Source organism: Muscardinus avellanarius (genome assembly GCF_963383645.1).
Source record: "Muscardinus avellanarius genome assembly, chromosome: 11".
Lineage (NCBI taxonomy): Eukaryota > Metazoa > Chordata > Mammalia > Rodentia > Gliridae > Muscardinus > Muscardinus avellanarius.
Window position 1 is genome coordinate 81,936,423 of NC_137797.1, and position 23,441 is coordinate 81,959,863.

General features: G+C 38.1%; 1 protein-coding gene across 1 annotated transcript in view; it reads left to right on the forward strand.

The window, feature by feature from the left end:
- SLC2A13 (solute carrier family 2 member 13) overlaps window positions 1-23,441 on the forward strand; it is a gene marked incomplete at both ends in the record, with an annotated part of 334,048 nt that overhangs the window by 131,159 nt on the left and 179,448 nt on the right. Inside the window, one exon of the mRNA XM_080706601.1 lies at window positions 17,496-17,604. Coding sequence (XP_080562727.1) covers window positions 17,496-17,604 — 109 coding nt within the window. The remainder of the gene's footprint in view (window positions 1-17,495; window positions 17,605-23,441) is intronic.

Genomic DNA, 23,441 nt, shown 5'->3' on the forward strand with positions numbered 1-23,441 from the left:
CTAGTGTACTAGCTTTTTTTTTCGGTTGTGGTACTGGGGTTCCTGGAAACCCTTCTACCTCTGGGCTACGCTCCCAGACCTAGTTTTATATTTTTATTTGGAAACAGGGTCTCTAAAGCCAGCAAGGCTGGCTTCGAACCTGCACTAGTTTTTAATGTGACTCTGCTTGCTTTTCAGTATTGATTTATTTTAGGTATTCATCTGAGGGAACATTTATATCTACATAAAATCCAAGGGCTCTAGGTCATGAAATGTTTGGGGGAAAATAAAAGGTATTCTGCTGCCTCTAACTTATCTTTCTGGAATAAATGAAACTGTCTTATGCTAGTTAAAATGAAATCTTCTTATGAAGTTTTCTTTGATATAAGAAATACTGTGATAATATTTTGTCATTTGTATCAGCATTTTATTGGTGGTTGCTTTCTTCTGAAAATTTGCAAGCAAGATTACTGAATGGCTGATCTTATAATAAATTTATTTTCTCTGGAAATCCATGTTTAGATTTATACTTGTTTTGTAGCTCTGCTTTTACTTTTTTTTTTTTTTGTTGGTGGTGGTACTGGGGTTTCTGGAAGCCTTTCTACCTCTGGGCTACACTCCTAGACCTATTTTTATATATTTTTTGGAAACAGGGTCTCTTAAGCCAGCACGGCTGGCTGTGCGATCCTCCTGTCTCCGTCTCCCAAGCGTGGGGATTACAAGCATGTGCAACCACGCCCAGCCCCAGCTTTTATTCTTAAGGTTGGCAGAAGAGTTGATATCCTATACTGAGAGCAAGTTCAGCAGCCACTCATAGTTTTGATGGAAAAATCTTATTGCCAATATAGCCAGCGTATAAGTTAACCCTAAGAAAGATTTGTTGAATTTTATGCTAACATACAGGATATTTTGGGATTACTACTGTTAGCGGTAGATCCTAAAGTCCATCATTCATTTGTGAATTCTAGAATCCTGTGCAACCCTCTTGTTTATGTTACAAACATATTATGGACCTCCCCTGTAGGCTGTGTCTTTTATGTTCATGGCATGATGAAGGCATGTTCTAGTCTTATGTGCCCTAGTATAGCTATACAAATGGAAGAAACAATTATTGTACTATTCCTTTGCAACAGCATTTACATTCTGCCATAGTGTTTCTATTTCTTATTTATGTTAAGAGTTCTACTTTTCTAAGTGAAGGGTGAGTGTACCAGAAAGTCCATACTTTGAATCAACTCTTCTTTCCTGTGAACCCAACAGTCTATTATTTCTATATTTTAAAGATCTGAGCACCGTTTACTTTATAGAATGTTTTTATTTCTTATCCTATATTTAATGACTTATTTTTAATATGTAGGAGACCATGGTTTTGTTTTTGTTTGTTAATATCCTTGAGAATGTTATTTTTAGGGTACTTCATATGTTTGTGGCAATCACACACCTGGAATCTGGTAGGACAGTTGTGTGTGTGTGTGTGTGTGTGTATTCTGTCTGAACATTAGATCATAGGACATTTAACTTAGTCTGATTTTTATGTTTTTGGTAGTTTTAATTCATTATAACTATTACATGTAAGGCTAAACATAGCATGATTATGATTAGGTTTCCCCCTTAATTCTCAATAGTGCTTATTTTTGAATGCTTTTTAAAAAAGAAACATACTAATAGAATATTGTCAAATATCTACATAAAATCCATCTATTAATATGAATATAGTTTTTTAAATTAAGCAAATAGTTGGGTTAACAGCATAGTTAAGTGTACCTCAAAATATCCTTATTTGAAGCTGGGCTTGGTGGCGCACGCCAGTGAATCCAGCATTTGAGAGGCAGAGACTGGAGGATCGGATCGCAGTTTGCAGACGGCCTCAGCTACTTAGCAAGGCCCTTCGTAACTAATGAGACCCTGTTTCAAAAACTAAAAAGACTTAAAAAAAATAGCTTGGAGGTAAAATGCCCTGGGTTCCACCCAAGTATTGAAAAAAAAAATCTTATTTGAGAGAGATAAAGGAATAATTGATTTCTTCAGAATCAGTATTTGATTTAAAATACAGGCAGGGAACTGAAATAATTCTACCTTGTTGCTGGTTGTATGAGTAGTGTGGCATTAGACAGCATTGAATTTGATAGAACTGTGATTTACAGAGACTTTAATATAGATTTTATTGATTACCTAGTGGTTTTTTAGTAAGCCGGGTAGGAATGTTCTATTAACTGTAAAAGAAAGAAGTAGAGAATAGTATAAGAACTCATTCTTATAGTATAAGAACTCATAGTATAAGAACTCATAGTATAAGAACTCATTCTTATAGTATCATAGTATAAAGAACTCATTCTTTATACTAGGAAATTATTTGAATTATATTATAGAATCTTAAAGGCTGTTGGTTTATTTGCTTATAAAGAAGGAAAACCTTTGTAATTTATTGAATTACATTATAATTATTTAATTATTAATACACCTATGTAGGAAATAGATACTATTAAATATGGAACATGTCGAGCTCAGGGAATATAAGGAACTTGCTCAGTGTCACACAGTACCAAATAGCTTAGTCAGATTCAACCCTTGGTTTCCCTGATTTGGAAAATTGTATACTGGTTCTGGTTTATAGCCTTTAGAAGATGCAGGTCATCTATATTTTTACTTCCTAACATGTAGTATCCATTAATATCTATTGACTAAGTGGTAAAAACTGAGAATGACAGTTTGTGAAAATACTGTTGGAATACCATCAGGTTGAAAGTATCTGTCCTTTCACTTAAACATTGATTTGTCCATAGAAAAAATTAATGTCAAAGATATAGTTGTTGAAGAAACTTACTTATTTACTTAAGAAAAAGGTGCCTCCAGCCAGGTGTGGGGCACATTCTTATTATAGTCGCTGTACTTGGAAGACTGAAATAGGAGGATTGCAGGTTCAAGGACAGTCTGAGTAAGTAGCAAGACAAACTTGTGAGACACTGTTTCTAAACAGAAAATAAAATAGGGCTGGGGGTGTAGCTTGGAGGTAGAATGCCCTTGGGTTTAATCCCTAGTTGCTTACAGAGAGAGAGAGAGAGAGAGAGAGAGAGAGAGAGAGAGAGACAGACAGACAGACAGACAGACAGAGAGAGAAAAGGATGCCTTTGCTCAGGTAAGTTTCTCTGGAGGAGTAATTCTTAATATTGTATTTTCCCCAGCAATACACAAGCCTCCAATAGCTGTTTTGGAGCTTGAAGTTTTCTTATTTGAGAAAAATTGGGCTGAAGGATACATCTTATGACTCCTTCATTTACATGAAGTCAGGGTAATACATAAGTAAATACCCTTGACAAAGGAAATATTTTAGAGTTTAGAAAGAATTTTTCAGAGTAACAAAACAAGGTTTTTAAAAAACAGTATTTCAGTAGTATTGAGCCCTATCATCATCTGCCCTTATTTCTTTATAAAAAACTCCACTATAGCAACCTAAAATAATAATGGCCTAATTAACACAGTTCATCCATACCGACTTTAATGTACCATCATCAGCTCACAGGCATGTATGGATAGGCCACTAGCCCATCACCACTTCCTGGCAAATTGATTGTCTCAGAAGATTCCAGAATGTATTTGTATAAATGCCAGAGTGTGGAGGAATGATTGAGCCACATGGGGTTGAATTTATCAATAGCAGCAGTCCATTCTTCTAAGCAGAACATGTGCCAAGCACCAGCTTGTAATCACAAACAACATCTGCCTCATGTTGAAGAGGAAAGCAGCATGGGTGTGCTCAGGATCTCAGTGGTGGTTTATAATTAATCACAGCATTGTTTAGCAACTTGGAATGTGCTCAGATTGCTTTATCCCCAAGTTCTCAGTAGCTGTATTTATATTTGCTCTAGTATTTCTTTTTCTTCCTTACCTCCCATCCTTCTTTTCTTCCTAATATTCACTAGGCAAATACTTACTGAATTCCTTTTGTTTGCATGATCCTAGACTGATTACAGTGAGAAATAAAAGGATAAAACAGGAATCCAACATAATCTTCATGAGAGATCAGGTTCATAATCCAAAAGTGAATTAGGAGGGAGAGCATAGGAATGACCAACTGTCTAAAACCAGAAGGCTGGAATCCCAAGAAGAAGGAACATTATAAGAGAATGGTAACCATATGGGTCTTCTTTGACTAAGAATTTATCCAAAAATTAATAAGGCATTGCTTACTGGAGAAGTAGTGTGAAATTAATCTTGAAAGCTAGGCTGAGGCAGCAGTGCGTCCTTTCTGAAACAGGCCCTGATGGGTCTTTTCCAAAGATTTTAAGCAGGTCAGTGAAGTCGTCAGCGATATGCTTGGTAGACAGGGTGGCAGCAGTGTGGAAGGGCTGGTTCTAATTCTCATAGCAGATAGTACGCTGTCACATTCATTTCACTGAAGTGAAGGCAGAGGCTTTGGAGTGCTCCCAGTTTTGTGGAAGAGCTGGTATTCCAGCAGTAGTTTGTGCGAGCACTTTCCCCTGCCATGCCTATCTCACCGTGGAGATGGATGGATGCCCAGACCCGGCAGTGGAGAGATGAGAGGCAGAGAGTGCACAGGTGCAGAACAGGAGAAATCCTTCTGACATTTTTTAGAAGGAATTAGGCACACATATTTTAATTCTAATTAAAAACTTGAAAATCTATTAGATATGGGAAACAGGAAGAGAGAATGCATGATCCGAGTCTATGGTTCTTGAGTTACTATGAAATTAGATAATGCAGTGGAAGAACAAGTTTGAAGTAAGAGATGATGGCCATGGTTTGACATGTAGTTGAGCTGGTGTGCCCTTTTGGGTCCTTCCCCTTTTCCTTTAATCTCATAATACTGTACATGTAGCCCTACTAAAGCACTTAAGCTATGTGATGGAGCTTGTCTTTTTTTCTAGGATGATGGCCCCACCCTAGAATAAGTTCTTCAAGGGCAGGTCTGCCTCATGTCTATGTATCTAGCACAGAGTAGAGTCAAGGTGGGTTCTTAAGGTATGGTAAGTGGCTACTAGTCTGAAGGAAGACAATCCAGGTATAGTGAATGAGCTAGAGACTACACATAGAGGTGGGAGAAAAGCCAAAACAGCAATGCAAGTCCAAGAAAATGGAATGTTTAAGAAGAATTTTATGAAAATATGGTTCAGAGCCCATTAGAGATGAGTAGTAAGACTCCTCTGTTAACCAAGAGAGTCTGATTTTTCATAGGCACACTCTGATTTTGTCATGAAACCAATATAACTGTATATTAATTAGTTTTTTATTGCTGTGACAAAAATACAGGAAAAAACTTAGAAGAAGAAACTTCCTTTGGCTCATGGTTTAGTCCATGGTCAGCTGGTTCCATAACAGAAACACCATGGAAGCAAGGTCTGGTACAAGAAAGCTGCTCAGCCCATGGCAGTCAGGACAGATACAGTCTCTAAGGCCACATTGCTAGTGAATAACCTCCTCCAGTCACAATCCACCTACCTACAGTTATGTTACAACCTGTAAGTATATCTGCCAATGAGGTCAGAGCCCTATGGTTCATTAATTTACCTCTGAACATTGCTGCATTCCCTGGCATAAGCCTTTGGGACATTCCAGATCTAAGCCACAATAGACTCATTTTTCTAAGTATTCTTAAGCTTTGCTCAACTTCTTGCATATGGGAATGGAGAAAAATGCATTGTGAATGTTTTGAAAACCTAACTGTAGAATGGAGCCTGGTTATTGTTACGGATTGGGAGAATATGGTTTGGGGAAACTGCTTCCTGGGAACCCCTGCTAGGGTCCCAGGCACACTTACCCCCAACCCATAACAAAACCCAAAACGACCCCAAACAGAAGAAAAAACCTGTGGATTCTTGTTCTAAGCTAAGAATAAATATGCATAGCTTGAACAGTTGCTAAAGATTTAAAGAAGTTTATTAAAAAGATAGAAATACAAGATATAGTTACAGCCCTGTCCTGGAAAGCAGGCCAGGGGGGCAATTCGAATGAAAATGCCAAAGAACTCCAGTTTACTGAGTGTCTTTATCCTGCCCAAGTCCAAGGCAGGTCCTTTGATCTATAGATATGTTAGCTTATCTCTAGCCCTGGCTCTGCTGTTTCCAGGTGGATTTGCCCCAGAAGGGGGGGGGCAGCCCCATCTCCAACCACCTTTTGTTCCATCCCCCAAGATGTGTGAACTTTTTTCTCCAGGATCTGGGATTTCCTCCCTTTTCTGGCTCCAGCTTTTTTCATTCTCTTTAGAAATGTAAATTACAAGTCCCTCTTTTATTGCTAGCCCTAGCTTTCCTTAGTAGAAAAGATATATTTTTAAAATTGGAAATCTTTCCCAATACTGATACATTAATACATTTTAAAACCTCTTCCCAATACTAGTACAGTTATCATGGCAGATAGGGCCAAGAGGGAGATGAAGAAAATAATGATCAATCAAAGTTCCTGTAGGGTGAAAACACTTCTGTTTTGTGTTTTTTTCTTTTTCTCATACTGTTCATAAATTAGTGATTTTTTTTTATGCTAAGGAAAACCAGCTTACTTAATCCTACCTTAAGGATTACTTAGCATGATGACATCAACAAGAAGTTAGTTCAAGCTCTATCACTGCTAATGTATTAGTTGGTCACCTTGGGAGAGTTTTTCTCCATTTGTGCTTAGTCTCCTCAATTCTAAGATGGGGATAGCAATACTTACATTTCCTTACTTTTAAGACTTTTATGGTGACCAAAAAAATGTCTCAGAGGGCATGAAGAAACTGGGTGTGTTTCGCACGCCTGTTTCAGAGTAAAATAATAAAATAGGGCGGGGGTTTAGCTGAGATAGAATGTACCTGGGTTTAATCCCCAGTACCAAGCAAACAAACAAAGAAGAAGCCAGGAGAAGCTTTTGATATGTAACCATTGATTTGAAATTTAAAGAAAAAACCCTTGGTGATTGATCATTGTAATTTAATTGTGTCTGTCTCCAAAATGTGCTTTTTAGTATCTAGATGTCAGAATATCAAGTTACTTTGGCTACTATAGAGAAAAAGGAGGCAAAATAAAGACCTTGACATGTTCACTGGATTTTCTGGTGTCCTTGTGGCCTTCCTGCTCTCTTTCTGCAGGCTGCAGGCTTGCAGGTTGTTAAAATGGCACCTTCAGGATGTTTTCTGGAGAGGACCATTGTGCTGGGGGAACTTGCTGAGCTTAATTGGAGCCTCTTCACAAGACCCTGAGCTAGGGAATAGGAAGAGTAACATTGGAAGCAGAACAGTGATTAACTTGTTCCCAGTAAGGGCTCTGCTTTCTCTACAAAGACGTCCTATAACAGAAAATTTATTCTGTGAAGACCATTCATGGGGTTAGGGCTTCCACCCATCTTATAATTTTTTACTCCAAAAGTATTTTACTTACTCATTCTTAACTTTAGTACAATGTTAAATCTTGAAACAATGAGACAAAAAGAAAGGGAAGTGTATGAGCTAGTAAATTTTTGAGATTTTAAGTGTCCTGCATCTTTGGTAGTCCTTACTGAGCAATCTTGCAGCAGATTTTATTGGTATAGTTAAATACTATTGTGTTTCATAAGTATTGTTGCTGGAAATTTGCAAACACCTTTTCCCTTATGTGACAGAAAGTTATGATTTATTAGTATCTGAATTTTTCCTTTTACCCATTTTGCTATGTCGGATCTCCTGGCATCTATAGTCTCCCTATATTGGCACTTAATGGTTTTTGTTTGTTTGTTTTTACCAGCTCTGTTGAGGTGAAATTTACATGAAATAAGCAGAATATGTTTAAAGCATAATCACTTGCTCAGATTTGACTTATGTGGATACCACCAAACCATTATCATAATTAAGAGATTGAGCATACCCTTTGTTATGGTGAAATATGTTGCGGTGTGTGAGGGGAGAAATAATTCCCCAACAAAACCGCACAAAGATAAAAAGTACAGGTTTTTGTCCTGAGCTAATGGTAAATACACATTCGCCTGGACTCTTGCTGAAGATTTAAAGAAGTTTATTAAAAAGATAGAAATACAGAAGATAGTTACAGTCCCATGCCATTCAAGAATGGCACAGGGGGGCGATTCGAGCGAATTCACCAAAAGTCCCTGCATGCTGAGTGTTCTTATCTGGACCAAGTCTGTGCAGGTCCTAACCCAGGTTTCAGTGCTGCCCTAACCCAGGTATCTGCTCCAGTCTCCATCCCAGCCTGATCCACCCCCTGTCTGGGGCATAGACCTCCACACCTTTTGATACACTCCCAAGATGTGTTAAGTTGCTTATCTGGGATCTGGGATTTCCTCCCATCCTTGAGGAACTCTGCCTCTCTTCAGAAATGTAAAAAAGCCCTAGGCTCCTTCTATTTTTTACTAATTATCCATGGAGAAATCTTCTGGCCTTCTTCCAACAGCCCCTGGCTTTCTTCACTATAAATGATATATTTTTAAAATTGGAAATCTTTCCCAATACTGGTACATTACTACATCTTGAAACTTCTTCCCAATACTGTTAAACCCTTGGCTCCCCTAATTTTTTAAATTTATTGTTGCATTGTAATCAGACATCATAATGAAGTTCAAAAACAATAGAGACATACATGCAAACACCATGTTATAAGCTTCTTTCCAGTTCTTGCCCCACTCCTTCCCTTTTCCCATATATAGTATAGAGATTGGCGTTGACAATTTTGTATAAATATATAAAATCCTTTGAAGTGTTTGCTTCATCAATCTCCCCCCACTTGTCTACTTCACTTAGACACCCTCTATTACTCCATTGGGGTTTTTTCTCTTTTATTTGGAGTCCCTTTTGTATCCCCATTTCTCCCACATTTGAGGAGAAATATGTGACTCTTCATTTTTTGTAATTGGCTGATCTCACTTAGCATGATATTCTCTAGTTCTATCCATTTTTCTGCAAATGGCTTAATTTTTTATGGCTGTGTAGAATTATGTTGGGCATGTATTTTCATAATTTTATAATCTATTCCTCTGTTGACAGATACCTAGGCTGGTCCCACAGTTTGGCTATTGTGAATTGTACTGCTATAAACATGGATAACTTTCTTTGGTGACCCTTGGTAATCTCTCCCTCCACAGGCAACCATTAGTGTGTGTTGTTTTGCACTTGAGTTTTCTTCACAGAAAAGTTTTTTAAAAATACAGTATTTTTAGTAGCCAATAGACCTAGCAACTCAGGATATTTCTTTTTTTACTGAGTTTTGGAAGATTCCATATTTTAGAGAATTTGTCTACTACTGCATTTAAGACATTGTATTTGATGGCATAATGCTCTTCACAATAAACTCTTACTTTAATGTGTTTGTTAAGTTCATCTCTCTTATTCCTGATATTGGTCATTTATGTCTTCTTCCATCCTTTTTTTCTCCAGGTACTAGTTTTTTGTAGCTGCCATAACACATTGCCACGAACTCGGTAGCTCAAAAATGGTGAAATTTGTTTTCTCACAGTTCTGGTAATAATCAGTTTTCCTGGGTTGGAGTCAAGGTATCTTCAGGCCCACACTCCCTCTTCAGGCTTTAGGGAAGTCTGTTCCTTGGTTATTTGTCCAGCTTTGTTTGAAGCCAGCATTCTTTGGCTTATGGTGATGACAGTCTATTCTCTGCGTTTTCCATCTCTCTTTCTGTCTTGGACCTGCCCTTCTCTGAAAAGGATACATGAGATTGCATTTAGGGCCAACTATAGTTTATCTTGAAGGTTATCAATCTGGTTGATCTTTTCAAAGAAACAGGTTTTGGTTTGATCAGTTTTTTAAAATATGCTTTTTTGGTGCATTATAGTCTTACATCATAATATAAATTATGTTTACAGTGACATACATGCACACAGCACTTGGTGTTCCCTGTCTCCCCATTTTCTCCCTTCCCAATGAGGAATACTGAGATTGCTATTGGTATATTCACTTATGTATATATGATAGTAGTATTTCTATCCATGAATCTCAGTCTTCTCCCTCCTCTTCCCTTAGACCACCTCCCTGGCTCCCCTGAGATTCCTCCTCCATTACTAGGAGTCCCTCTGGTATCTTTTTTCTATTTCATGGATTCTAAATCTTTACTGTTGACTCATGTTTGCTGTAAGTTTCAGATTTTTTGGTTTCTTATGGTTGAAGCTGAGGACATTGCTGTAAATTTTCCTCTGTTCTACTTACTTAAGCTTCATTCCATTTTACGTGTGTGTGTGTGTGTGTGTGTGTGTGTGTGTGTGTGTGTGTGGTTTTGAGGAAAGGAATGTCTACCACTAAGCTATATCCCGAGTCATTTTTACTGTATTTTTTTTTTTTTAATTTTGAAACAAGGTCATACGTTACACTATGCTGGCACAAAACCTGTGATCTTCCTGTTTCCATATTCTTTCTAATTTCCTTGATCCATAGAAATATGATATTTAATTTCCAGTGTGGGAGTATTTTCTAGTTGCCTTCCAGTTTATTGATTTCTGTATTAATGTCATTTTGGCCAGAGAACATTCTTTGTGTGACTTGACTTCTTTTAAATTAATTAAAACTACTTTTACAGCTACATTGTATTTCCCATAGTTTTTCTTTTTTTTTTAACACTTGTACATAGGTTTCTTTTTTTTCATTTTATTTTATTTTTAAAATTGGTGCATTGTAGTCATATATCAATCACATTGGAGTACAAGACTTGAGAGGATATACAAACACACATCATCCAATTAGCCCTCATCCAGCCCTCATCCCATTCCCTCCCCCTCCCTCGATCCCATGCTTGTTTAGTGATTAACTTTGATACATTTGTTTATATACCTCCTGTGTTTTAAAGAGGCTCCATCCTCCCCTATTCCATATCCTCTGATTGGTCACCTTAGTTGCTTCACTATAGGGCCCTTTCTATAGCTCAACCTCTTCCTGTTGCCCCTTTCCTCCTACTTATTGCTGATTAGGGGAAGCATCTGATTTTTATTTTCTGCGATATTTCTCTGTGCATGCCGCATTGCAAGTACCGATCCCACTCTTGACCGTCCCAGTAGTGGCCTGGCTACCCGGTGGACTGATCCAGACCTCGCTGGCTCAAGCAGCGGCCTTGCCTCATGGGAGGCCCCGATTCTGGTCTCACTGGCCCTGACACCAGCCTAACCCCTCAGCTGGCTCCGATCCTGGCCTCGGAGATCCCAGTAGTGGCCTGGCCTCCTGTCAGGCTCCAATGCCGGCCATTGGCCCCGGCATCGGCCTAACCCCTTGGCAGGCTCCGATCCCGGCCTCGGAGGCCCCAGCACCGGCCTTGCTCCACGGTGAGCTCCGATCCCAGTCTTGCTGGCCCCGGCACCGGCCTAACCCCTTGGCAGTCTCCAATCCCAGCCTCAGCGGCCTCAGTAGCGGCCTTGCCTCACGGAAGGCTCCGATGCCAGCTGCTGATCCCAGACTCGGAGGCCCCAGCACCAGCCTTGCCTCACGGCAGGCTCTGATGACGGCCTCGCTGTCCCCAACTCTGGTCTAACCCCTTGGCAGGCTCCGATCCGGCCTCGGAGGCCTCAGTAGCAGCCTTTCCTCACAGAAGGCTCCGTGCTGGCTGCTGGTCCCAGCACCGGCCTAACCCCTCGGCAGGCTCCGATCCCAGCCTCGGAGGCCTCAGCACTGGCTTTGCCTCACAGCAGGCTTCGATGCCGGCCTCGTTGGCCCCAGCGCTGGCCTAACCCCTTGGCAGGCTCTGATCCTAGCCTTGGAGGCCTCCGTAGCGGCCTTGCCTCATGGAAGGCTCCAATGCCGGCTGCTGGCCCCGGTACTGGCCTAACCCCTCGGCAGGCTCTTATCCTGGCCTCGGAGGCCCCAGCACTGGCCTTTCCTCACCGTGAGCTCTGATCCTGGCCTTGTTGGCCCTGGCACCGGCCTAACCCCTCAGCAGGTTCCGATCCCGGCCTTGAAGGCCCCATCACTGGCCTTGCCTCACAGCAGGCTCCGATCCCGGCCTCACTGGCCCCAGCATCAGCCTAACCCCTCAGCAGGCTCTGATATCGGCCTCGGAGGCCCCAGTATTGGTCTTGCCTCATGGCAGGCTCCGATGTCGGCCATTGGCCCGGGCACTGGCCTAACCCCTCGGCAGGCTCCAATCCTGGCCTCGAAGGTCTCAGAACCGGCCCTGCCTCACGGCAGGCTCTGATCCTGGCCTCACTGGCCCCAGCACCGGCCTTGCCTCACGGCAGGCTCAAATCCCAGCTTTGCTGTGTCCGTCGCCAGCCTCACCCCTCGGCAGGCTCCAATCCAAGCACCCTCTTCGCCCAACCAATTGTCCCACGTTCTCGAGGGTGCATGGCGGTAACATTCTGCCTCTGGAGTTATTATTTCAAAGGTTCCGGGTGTAATGCATCAGATCTTTGCCTCCCCTGAGTACTGGCCACTGTCACTGCCACTGCCTCCACCATTTCAAATCCTTCCCAGGCTCTTTTTCCACTCTGAATGTTGCCCAGTGTTCCTAAGCATGCGTGACAATAGCATTGGACATTTGGTGTAATTTCTCCAAAAAAATAAGGTTGGTAGTATCTGATTTCTGCTTCTCCTGAATACAAGTCTCCACCGCCGTCGTGGAGACCGCTTTCAACACTGCCTTTCTCCTTGGTCTCTGCTAAACTCTCTCCTTACAGATGATGTCCAAGATTCTTAACAATATAGACAAACAGCAGTCCTCCTTCACAGGGAATTTTTCTATAAGTTCCAGTGCATTTGGATAAGTTTTGTCTGCATCTCCAGTGTCCTGGCAGCTGCCACGGCTTTCTTAAGTCCTCTCCGATATTTTTTCTTTTTCTTTTTCTTTTTCTTTTTCTTTTTCTTTTTCTTTTTCTTTTCTTTTCCTTTTTTTATTTTTTTATTTATTTTTTTAATAAGAGAAGACAGTATATGTGGTTTGAGAAGGAAGTGGGATCGGGCACTCAGTAGCACTGTGACCTGGTCGGTTTCCCCATGGGTCCAGCGTGCTCCGCACTACTCCGCCTGGGGCCCAGAGTCCCATGAACTGGGCCCTTGCTGGCATGCCCCGCACGACCCCCGCCGGGGACACAGGGTACTGGGCGCGGTTTCTTCAGGGGTCTGGCGTGGTACGTGCGGTCTGGCCCAGGACCCAGTCTGGTGTGCCCCGCGCCGTACATAGGTTTATAAGCCAGGATTTTCTTCCCATAGTTTTTCAATCCTTTCATCTGTTGATGGAGACCTAGGTTGGTTTCATATTTTGGCTATTATGAATTGTGCTGCTATGAACATGGATATGTGAAAAACAAATCATGTCATTTGCAAGAAGATGGGAAGACCTGGAGAACATTATGTTAAGTGAGATCAGACAAACACAAAAAGAAAACAGACATATGTTTTCTCTAAAATCCCCAAACTAGGGTCTATTAGGAATATCAGAGGGACTCCAGATGATGGATGAGAAACCTCAGCAACATAGAATGGAAGAGTAGAAGAGGAAGAAGGCTGAGGTTGATTAATGGAGAAACTACATTCGGATATGTGTAAAAGTATGAATGCAGGATGGTCAACCTGGACATTCATTGTTGGGAGAAGGGAAAGAGAAAGTGGGGGGTGTGAGAGGGTACCATGCATGCCATTTTCAATATGATCCACATAAAAAATAAATTTAATAGTTGTAAAAAAATTATAGCACTCCCAATGTATCTGCTAAATTAAATTTTTAGACTATGATTTACATAATCTATAATTAATAATGTTAATTATTAAAACCTCAAATTTCTATCAAAAATAATAAAAATCTAGTTTTAGAACTTAGACTTGGGTAAATAGTTCAAGACATTAACCATGTATCTACTATTTAAGAATACATATACTGCTCTTTATTTTGTGAAGTTCTGTTTAAATGCCAATCATTAGGTCAAGTCTGTGGATAATGTTGTTGAGGTCTTCTCTGTCTTGGCTGGTTTGCAGCCTGCTTCTGTCATTTACCAACAGAAGAATGATGTGCTATTATCAGATAATTGCTAGTGTTTTTGTTTTTTCTCCTTGTAATTTTAGGTTTGTATGTCTTGTAGCTTTCAGTTGGTATATATGCATTTAGAATTGTCTTATCATTGCAAGTTGTATTTTCCTATCTTGTACAGACCCACTAATATGCCAGATATTATAACTTTTATCTTCTTTTTCAACTTGATCTGACATGCTTTTCAGTCACTTGGAAAGGATTCGAGTCTTGTTTCTAAGCTTGATATGCAAGCAGCGTTCAATTATAGACTAAGTTCACACCACAGCCAGGGTGACTCTCTTTTGAATACTCTTCCTTACACTCCAGGTTTTTTACGTTTCTGGTAGGAACAGACATTGTTCCAGGCCATAGCTCTTGAGGGTGGTTCCTCTCATTTGTCCTGTGACTCTTTCCCTTGTTCAGGTAATTGCCTTATGCACAGCCGTTGAATATTCATAGGGGCCTCCCTGACTATGTCAGTTCTTCATCTCTTTCTAAATGTGACTTTCTACTTTGCTCTGTGAACTTCAGCCCCCTCCCTTGTGGCATCTCTGTGTTCTAAGCCACAGCTTTTCAACTCAAGACAAGCAGATCCCCTTGCTTCCCCTTCTAATGCTGCACTTGGACACACTTTTAAAACATTAATCTGTAGACTTTGTAGGATTCACCTTCTATGATTCTGAATCTTGGGGATTGCTCCCCTTCCTTGCCTGATAGCCTGGTAGTTTTCTGCATTTGGCATGGATTTTTAGCAGTTTCACATAGGGAAGTAAAGCTGATCACTTTTCCTCCATTGTAACTGGAAATGGAAGCCAAGAGCTGAAATTTTGTACAAACTGGGTTCTGGTGTCAGGAGGCTCAGCTCATCCAAGCCTCTGCATGAAAACAGCTGCACTTGTGGCACTATTTCATCACTGCCTCCAGAGTTCCCACCACACCTGGATAACCATTCAAAAGCTACTTAGCAACTTAGTAATATGAGCTGTTCATAATAAAAAAAAAAAAAAGTTGAACTTATTTTGCTTTCCTGAACCTACTGCTTTACTATGTGTTATATTCTGGCTCTTGTATTTCTAATCTATGTTAATTGGGTAGAGATTTTTGTTTTTACCACGTGGAAATTTCTGTTTCAAAGACACAAATGTTCAAAGGAGAATCAATCATGAAATGTTTGTATCAACAAATTGTTTTTAATTTTAGAAAAGCAAAAGGAATATAGTAACTCAAGATTGACATTTAAATTTTTTAAATGTTTTGTTCTCTCATAGCTTCTGTGACATAAAGATTAATGATGGTTTACATTTGTTAAATCAGTTTCACTGCTTTACAAATCTAGGTTTATGATTTTAATGAAAGGAAATACTTTTAATTTTGTTTCTGCATAATCAGATGTGCAGTTGCTCTGACAAAAAATTTATCCATTCAGAAAAAGCTATTCTAATAAAGGAACTGCTAGCCAATGGTGTATGCTTATAATTCCAGCATTTTAATTCCAGCATTTGGGAGATGGAGACCAGAGGATTGTGTTTCGCAGACAGCCTCAGCTACTTGGCGAGGCCCTTGCAACTCAATGAGACCCTGTTTCAAAAAATATTTTAAAAAAGACTAAGAAATAGAACTGGGGATGTAGATTGGAGGTAGAATGTCTCTGGGTTCCATTACTAGTACCACAAAAACAAATAAATAAATAAATAAATAAGAACTGCTGTTATTATTAACAAGAAGTCCAAACCAAAAAAATTGAAAATCCATAATAAACTATAATATAAGCTTGTTACATTTATGCAATAGATTATTTCTTCATATAATGCTGAGCAAACTTTGATCCTAATTTGGCATTTTCTCTTTGTTTTTCTGCCCTCTGAAGCCTCTATAAACTAACCTATCCATCAGCTCATGAAACAATTTAATACTGAAAGTAGATGGGGCTATCCAGAGATTATAGATTTCTTGCAAGAAGAAATGCCCGTTTCTCCTCTGTAGAGGTTACTAAAGAAATGGTTTGGTTTCACTGTCATTTTAAAAAATTTTTTGTGGTACACAAGATAAATGATAGTATTTTTATTTGAAAGTTTTGATGAGAAAGGTTGATGTTTATGAGACGCCACATGTATTCCTTCTTGCGTAGCTGTCTTGGTGGTATTGGTATCTGTATTTGCACATGATGCTACCCATCGTTCAGGAAGTTGATCTAGGTATTTTTTCAATACTGTCTCAGTAAAAGGATCTCAGCATCTCCCTGTTTCACACAGTCTTTCTGATGTGTTGTATTGTAGCATAGCTTGCTTGAATTGAAGACAATTTGATGCTTACTCTAAGGCTGCATTCTAAATGGATTGTCAATGTTGTAGCTTTCAGTGTTCATCAGTGTTTCTCTAAGTGTATTTGTGGCCTGTCTTATCAATTTGAGATAAAAATATATGTGGTAAGTCAAGTTTTATGGTTGTAACTATACCCATATACAGAGAATATTTTCAGTTCTTAGTTCTAACTAATGCCCTGACTTGATAGCCCATATTAACATATTGCTGAGACAAGAGCATATTCTATCCCATTTTTGCAAACTGGATTACATTTCCAAAAGATTCCTGAAATAGTGAGCCTTCCTAGAATGTTATGGACCCCAAATAGAAAATGCTCTAAGTAGTCAGTCAGCATCCTGGTGATCACAGGCCATCTCTTCCAACAGCAAGAATGTCACAGATCCCAGGAGTCAACTCTGTTCCTATAAGGATACTCTCTAAAATGCCTATGAGAGCTAGGCTAACACTTCTAAGAATAGAAGCGGTGCTTTTAGGGGAGTATGCCCTGACAGCAAATATTAGAAGGTGATGTAAGCCTCAGGAGTTCAGATGCCCAGCTCTTTAGAATTATCTAAACTTCTGATCATTTCCTGATAGCCAAGGGAATTTGTTTCATTTTGAAAGCCCATTTATATTATAAAATGACCATTGAATGTCTTTAGGGAAATTCTCAATTTAGAAATACGTGTGTGTGTGTGTGTGTGTGTGTGTGTGTGTGTGTGTGTGTGTACCTATATATACATAGTTGACATTAAATTATTTTCTTTTACTACCTTTTGGGTAACTGTTTTAGTAACATCCTGCATAGCTATGACTAAGTCTGGTATTAATCCCAGAATTTTGTTCCTTGTTTGTTTGTAATGAGTATTATTCTTTTGGTTGATTAAAGCAATTTTGCCAGTGACTTTTTAAGTAAGCCCACATGGATGAATTTTAAATAATATTTAAGTGCCAAAAAAGTGAAGAACAAAGGGATTCATTAATAAATACAGCTGGTAGGGATTTAAAGGAAGAAAAATTTATGGTAGTTTCCATTATATAGATCTTATTGATCCCATAACTTGTTTTAATTTGAATTTTCTCTTTTTATTTTTACGGCTTAAACCATACAAATTCCAAATGAATATATTATAATCATGTTTCTGTAAAAGTGTGTTTGTTATATTTTAATAAAATACCCAGTCATGTTGATTTCACAGAGATTTTGGAAGATTTTTTCCTAATGGGAATAATTACTATGGGAGCTCAAAATAATAGATGTGTCCTTTCTTTCTTTTTTTCTTTCTTTTTTTTAAAAAAGCTGGACCTGTGATCTGCAGAATGCTGAGTTATCCCCCAACTCGCCGAGCTTTAATTGTGGGTTGTGGCCTACAAATGTTCCAACAGCTCTCAGGCATTAACACCATCATGTATGTATTGCTTTCTGGCTTTTTACTAAAAAGATTATGAAGGATTCATTTTACATAGAAAAAAAAAAGAGTAGGATTCTTGGTTATTTGTTATTATTAAATGTATAAAATTCTCATTTTAGAGGATTCCTTATGCTTATTTTTAATCCTAACATTTAAAATTAGAAGGAGGCAATTCAATGTGTTTGTTGTTGATTGGCTTTATATGTTGATGTATTTTTTCTTTTATGCAATCCAGGACGTCCTTATATGAGCCAATATATCATTTTTGTAAATCATTTCTTCTTTATTTTTTTGTGTGATACTGGGGATTGAACCCAAGGGCATACTACATCTGAACTACTCCCCCATCCCTATTTTATTTTTATATGTTGAAACAGGTCTCAATAAAGTTGCAGATAGCCTCACTAAATTGCTGAGGCTAGTTGTGAACCTTGATCACCAGTCTCACCCTCCCAAATACTAAGATTATAAGTGTCTGCCACCATGCCCAGCTATTTAAACCATTTTTTGACACAGGATAGAAAGTAAATTTAACAGAAAATCACCTTGTATTCTTAGAAATTATGGGCAAGCAAATAACTAATTCATTTTCTTGTGGGTCAGTCTATTACTATGCAATGTGACAAGAACTTAAGGGAAATAAGATTCTTACAGCCAGAGTAGAGTGGAGGAGAGATTGAGTGAAACAGTTGAAAAGACAGGAAAGTTCCCTGTTTACTAGTTTTCATACTAACCCTCAAAGTTATGAATCAGAGATAGAGTGGGGTGAATAGTCTTAACTTTATCATGTTTCATTCGTTGATTATTAAACCTATTTTTGAGGGCCTGTTTGGCACCAGATACACAGCACTTATTAAAGGGGACATGGTCCCTGGGAAACATACATTATATAAACTCACCATTAAATGCAGAATTTGATATTGTGCTGAAGAGCTGTATATGGTTCATATTTCTCTAGAGTGGTTTTTAGATCTTGGATAAAAGAATATAGTTTAGAGAAAGCAGTGAGTTCTTTGAGAAACTTATTGTTGGATGAATAGCCACATCTTAGCAGTTCTTTCTTTCTACCTACTGGTTAAAATCAATCATTAAAACATAGAAATTATGAGAAATTAAGTTTTTCCTGGCAAATCATTTGTATTTAAGACTCTTGATCTTTTCTTTTAAAGTTACTTTATATAAGTATTTATTAATAGTTGGAAAACAAGGAGTAGAACCCAATGTCCCATTAAAGACCATCAGGATTTGTTAAGGAACTATGCTCTTAGTACATCTACACCATTTGTGAAATTTACATTTTTTATTATTCCTATCAGACTATAAATTTCTAGGTTGTCTCTTTTAATCTTTTTCCTCTCCCCCCTTTCCCTACCATTTACTTCATTCTTTCTTACCTTTACCAGTTTTGTTAAGGCCGATCTGTTAGTATAGTGCTTAGCATGTTTTTTTCTGGAATTGGCATATACTGATTGGATCTTTTTCTGCCTCAGTGTTGAGAACTAGTACCAAGTTTGCAAATAATTGTGGAGTTATAACATCATATGAGTATTTGAGTTGATCAACCTAATATGTGTCCTGTGTATGAAAATTTTTTGTTCTACCATTTTTAAGCATTTAAACCTGAAAAATTTAAGAGCCGAGTAAATGAATTTTGTTGTACATTCTTGTCCATTTTAACACAGATCACAAATAGCCAACTATAATTGACAGGTAGTGGCTCATGCATTTCATGAGGAACACCATAGTTTAAACTATGCTGACTGGGGTTTTTATATTTTAATAAACCATCCATTTCTCCAAATCCTCAGTCTTTCTACAAATCAAACAATATAAGGATCCTGCTATTCCTTGAGATTTATGATAGTCATTAATATTCTTTGCTTACAACAACCTATACATGTTATAGGTTGTATTTTCATAGATCTTTTGCTTGCATTTGAGTATTATGTCTGGGAAATTGGAAGAATAAAATAAATAATGGTTGAACATAGCCTCTGTCTACTGCATATGGGACAGTGATTCAGCTTTCTGTGGCACTTATAGGATGTCAGTGTTAGAGGTTAGAGTATTAGAAATGTAGAAAATATGATAGCTAGACTGAGTACCTATTGGTTATTAAAAGCAGATAATTTTAAGCTAGGAGAGGTGGCATACACTTGTAATCCCAGCACTTGGGAGGCTAGGAAGGATCAAGGATCATAGGTTCAAGGACAGCCTCAGCAACTTAGCAAGACCCTATTTCCATATATATATGTATATATGTATATATGTATATATTATATATACATATACACATACACACATATTTCAATAAATGTGTATATGTGTGTATATATTATATATGTTTTGTACACATATACACACACATATATAGATACACACACATATGGAGAGAGTGAGAGAATGTGTATGCTGGGGTATAGCTCAGAAGTGGAACAACAATGGGTTCAATCCCCAGTAGTACAAAAAAAAATCACATAATTTCAGATATTCATAAAGCTTCATGTTGACCACACTACTGTTTATTATCTGGCTAGAAAATTACTAGGCTGAAGCTCTAATGTAGTCTGATGGAGTGTTTTTTTTTTCTTTTCTTGCTCTAGTTTATGTTCATATATTTATATTATTTTCCCATTATTCTTAAGCTCTAGTACCTACTATCCTAATTTTTGTTTCTAGTTTAAAATATTTGGAGCTTAATAATTTAATTTTAGGGTTACTAATTGAAAATACTAATTATATTTTTCTTATTATAAAAGTGTTATTTTATTAAGTCAGGATTCCATTTTTATGAATATTTCATTGTGTATAACACAAATTTTACTTTTACTTTCAAACCTTTTTTATGCGAGAAATAATAATATCTTTGATATTCTAAGTTCTCAAAGTGGGTGATGCTATGCCCTTGGGGTGCTGAAACAAAATTTAGATACATAAGAATGGAAATTTGTTACTACATCTTTTCTCTTATTTTCTTAAGGAAAGTTGATTTTCAGGGGGCAATTAGTACATTTTTCTTTTCTGTAAAGGGGGCAGTGAGCCAAATAGGTTTTGGGACCTCTGTAGCTAACCCAACCCTAATAATGTGGATAAGTTGACATTTCTTTTTATACAATTTTCATTTTTCCCCATGAAATATGTGTAGACTTGAAATATAAGGCATTTTCAATTATTTTTCTCTATAAAACTTCATAGAAAGATCATATTGAAAAATACGAAAGATGAATCATCCTTTGGGTTACACTGTATAATCTTACCATGTAATGTTTTCTTTGTCATAGAATCCTTTATTTTTATCCTATTGACCTTCTTAATGTTCTGTCTTAGTCAGGATCTATTTTCTTCATGAACTATTGAATTTTCTCAGGCTATGGACTGTGTGTGTTGGTCTAAATGTCATTTATTTATATAACTTTTTCCTTTATACTCTAACCCATACCTTCTCCTCCACTACCCTTTTGAATAGAAGACTTCTAAATTCTAAAACATTACATCAGACAGTACACTTAACTCTTAGAAGAGTCAGTTTTCTAATATCACTTAAAATTTCAAGCATTCAGCTATACAAATTCTTTTCAGAAGAGAATGAATAAACAGATAATTAACTCTCCTACTATAAAAGAATTGGTTGTTGCACTGAAAAAAACTATCATGAAATTCTCTGTAGTCTATTCTAAATTCTGATAATAGTATCAGTGATTTTCCATTTTCTATATAAGGAATTTTATCTATAACTCTCAATGAATGGACCATTTGTACTTTATCTCTGTTACAACCAAGTTGTATATATGTGTCTGGGAGGGAGGGACTTGAATAAATACATAGAGAAAGCTGGGCATAGGCTTGCTGTACCCCCCAGCATTTCAGAGGCTGAGATAGGAGGATCACTACTTACTGAGCCTCTTTGCAACTCAGTGAGACTCTGTATCAAAATAAAGAATTAAAAAAAAAAATAGGGCTGGAGGTATAGCTCGAAGGTAGAATGCCCCTGGGTTCCATCCCCAGTACATTTAAAAAAAAAGATACATAGATAATAATCTGATTTGATGTGAATTTGTTCATTTTTTAAAACAATTTATAATAAACTATATCTGGGTATGTTGTAATAAACAGATAATAGTCTATCTTGGACAGGTGGAAGGTATTAGCTTTTTTACCTAAGAAGACTAAGGTCACATAGAAAATTATTAATAAAGAAAGGGAAATCAAAATTTTAAGCTTTTGTGTCTGATTTTGATAAAGAGACTTAAGGGAAAATAAGCTTGTTTGGACATTCTGTCCCTCCCTCCCTTCCTCTTTCCCTCCCTTATTTATTTGTTTATTTGTTTATTTTTTATTTTGGTGGCACTGGGGATTGAATCCAGGGACATTCTACCTCTGAGCTACACCCCCAGCTCTTTTATTTTTATTTGGAAACAAACTCTCACTAATTGCTGAGACTGTTCTCAAACCTGTGATCCTCCTGTCTCAGCCTCCCAAGTACAGGAATTACAGGCAAGCGCCACCATGCCAGGCTAGTGTTTTACTTTTAAACCACGTTTATTCCAGAATAATGCTCCCATCTCCTCTTTTTACTCTTTATTTTCATAGTAACTCAAGGTTATGGGTGGGGATTTGGGCACTGGGCAGCTGTATAGTAAGTATAGACTACTTATTATTCCATTGCAGCCATACCTTAGTCCTCAGGAGACATTTGTTCCCTTGTGTTTACAAGAAATAATGAAGGCCTTTAGAAAATATGGCCTAGTAATAGAGAAGTTAAAGCACTCATTTATTAAACAGTAAATACCAAGTGCTGCTCTAATATATGTTTATAAGTAGTCACAGAAAAGGGAAAAAGTGGGACAAGACTGCTTAAAGCTTCCCAATGGTATATTTATTATCACTATGATAATGCAAATGTTTTTACTGCTTTGCATATACAATACTATAAATTATTTTGATGGACAGTTTTTCTCTTTCTCATAACTATTCTGTCAAGTATATAGGGCAGTACTTCTGTTTATCATAATTTTCTTATTTACTTGTTTGTTTGTTTGTTTATTGGTGCTGGGGATTGAACCCAGGGCCTTACGAATGCCAAGCACAGCTCCATTCCTGAACTATTCTCTACCCTGTTATTGTCTAGCTAGAGAAACTAATTAACTTGTTTTCATTGCACAAGTTTGTTTATTTAGTGTGTGTGTGTGTGTGTGTGTGTGTGTGTGTGTATTAGTTTTTTTTGTGTGTGTGGTACTGGGGTTCCTGGAAACCCTTCTACCTCCAGGTTACACTCCCAGACCCATTTTTATACTTTTTCTAAAATTTGGAAACAGGGACTATTAAGCCAGCGCAGCTGGCTTCGAACCTGCTCCATCCTCCTGTCTCCGTCTCCCAAGAGCGGGGATTACAAGCATGCGCCACCACGCCCAGCTTGTGTGTTAGTTTTTTTGGTGGTACTGGGGTTCCTGGAAACCCTTCTACCTCTGGGCTACACTCCCAGACCTATTTTATATTTTTATTTGGAAACAGGGTCTCTTAAGCCAGCGAGGCTGGCTTCAAACCTGCGCGATCCTCCTGTCTCCGCCTCCCAAGTTTTAAAGCTAAGAGTGGAACCTAATTTTCCAGATCATATAATTTAATCTTAGAATACTCAGAATGTCCAGAACTGGTTGTTTAAAGCTTGTTTGGGAATAAGTATTCAAACTTAGTGAAATTCATATCAACTAAATACACAAATCTGAAATTACTGTGTTCTACAGGTTGAGTTTTCCTTATCCAAAATGCTTGCGACTAGAAGACTTTGTGATTTTGGTTTTTGGTTTTTTCCTTTTTTTTTTCCCTTGCTTTCTACT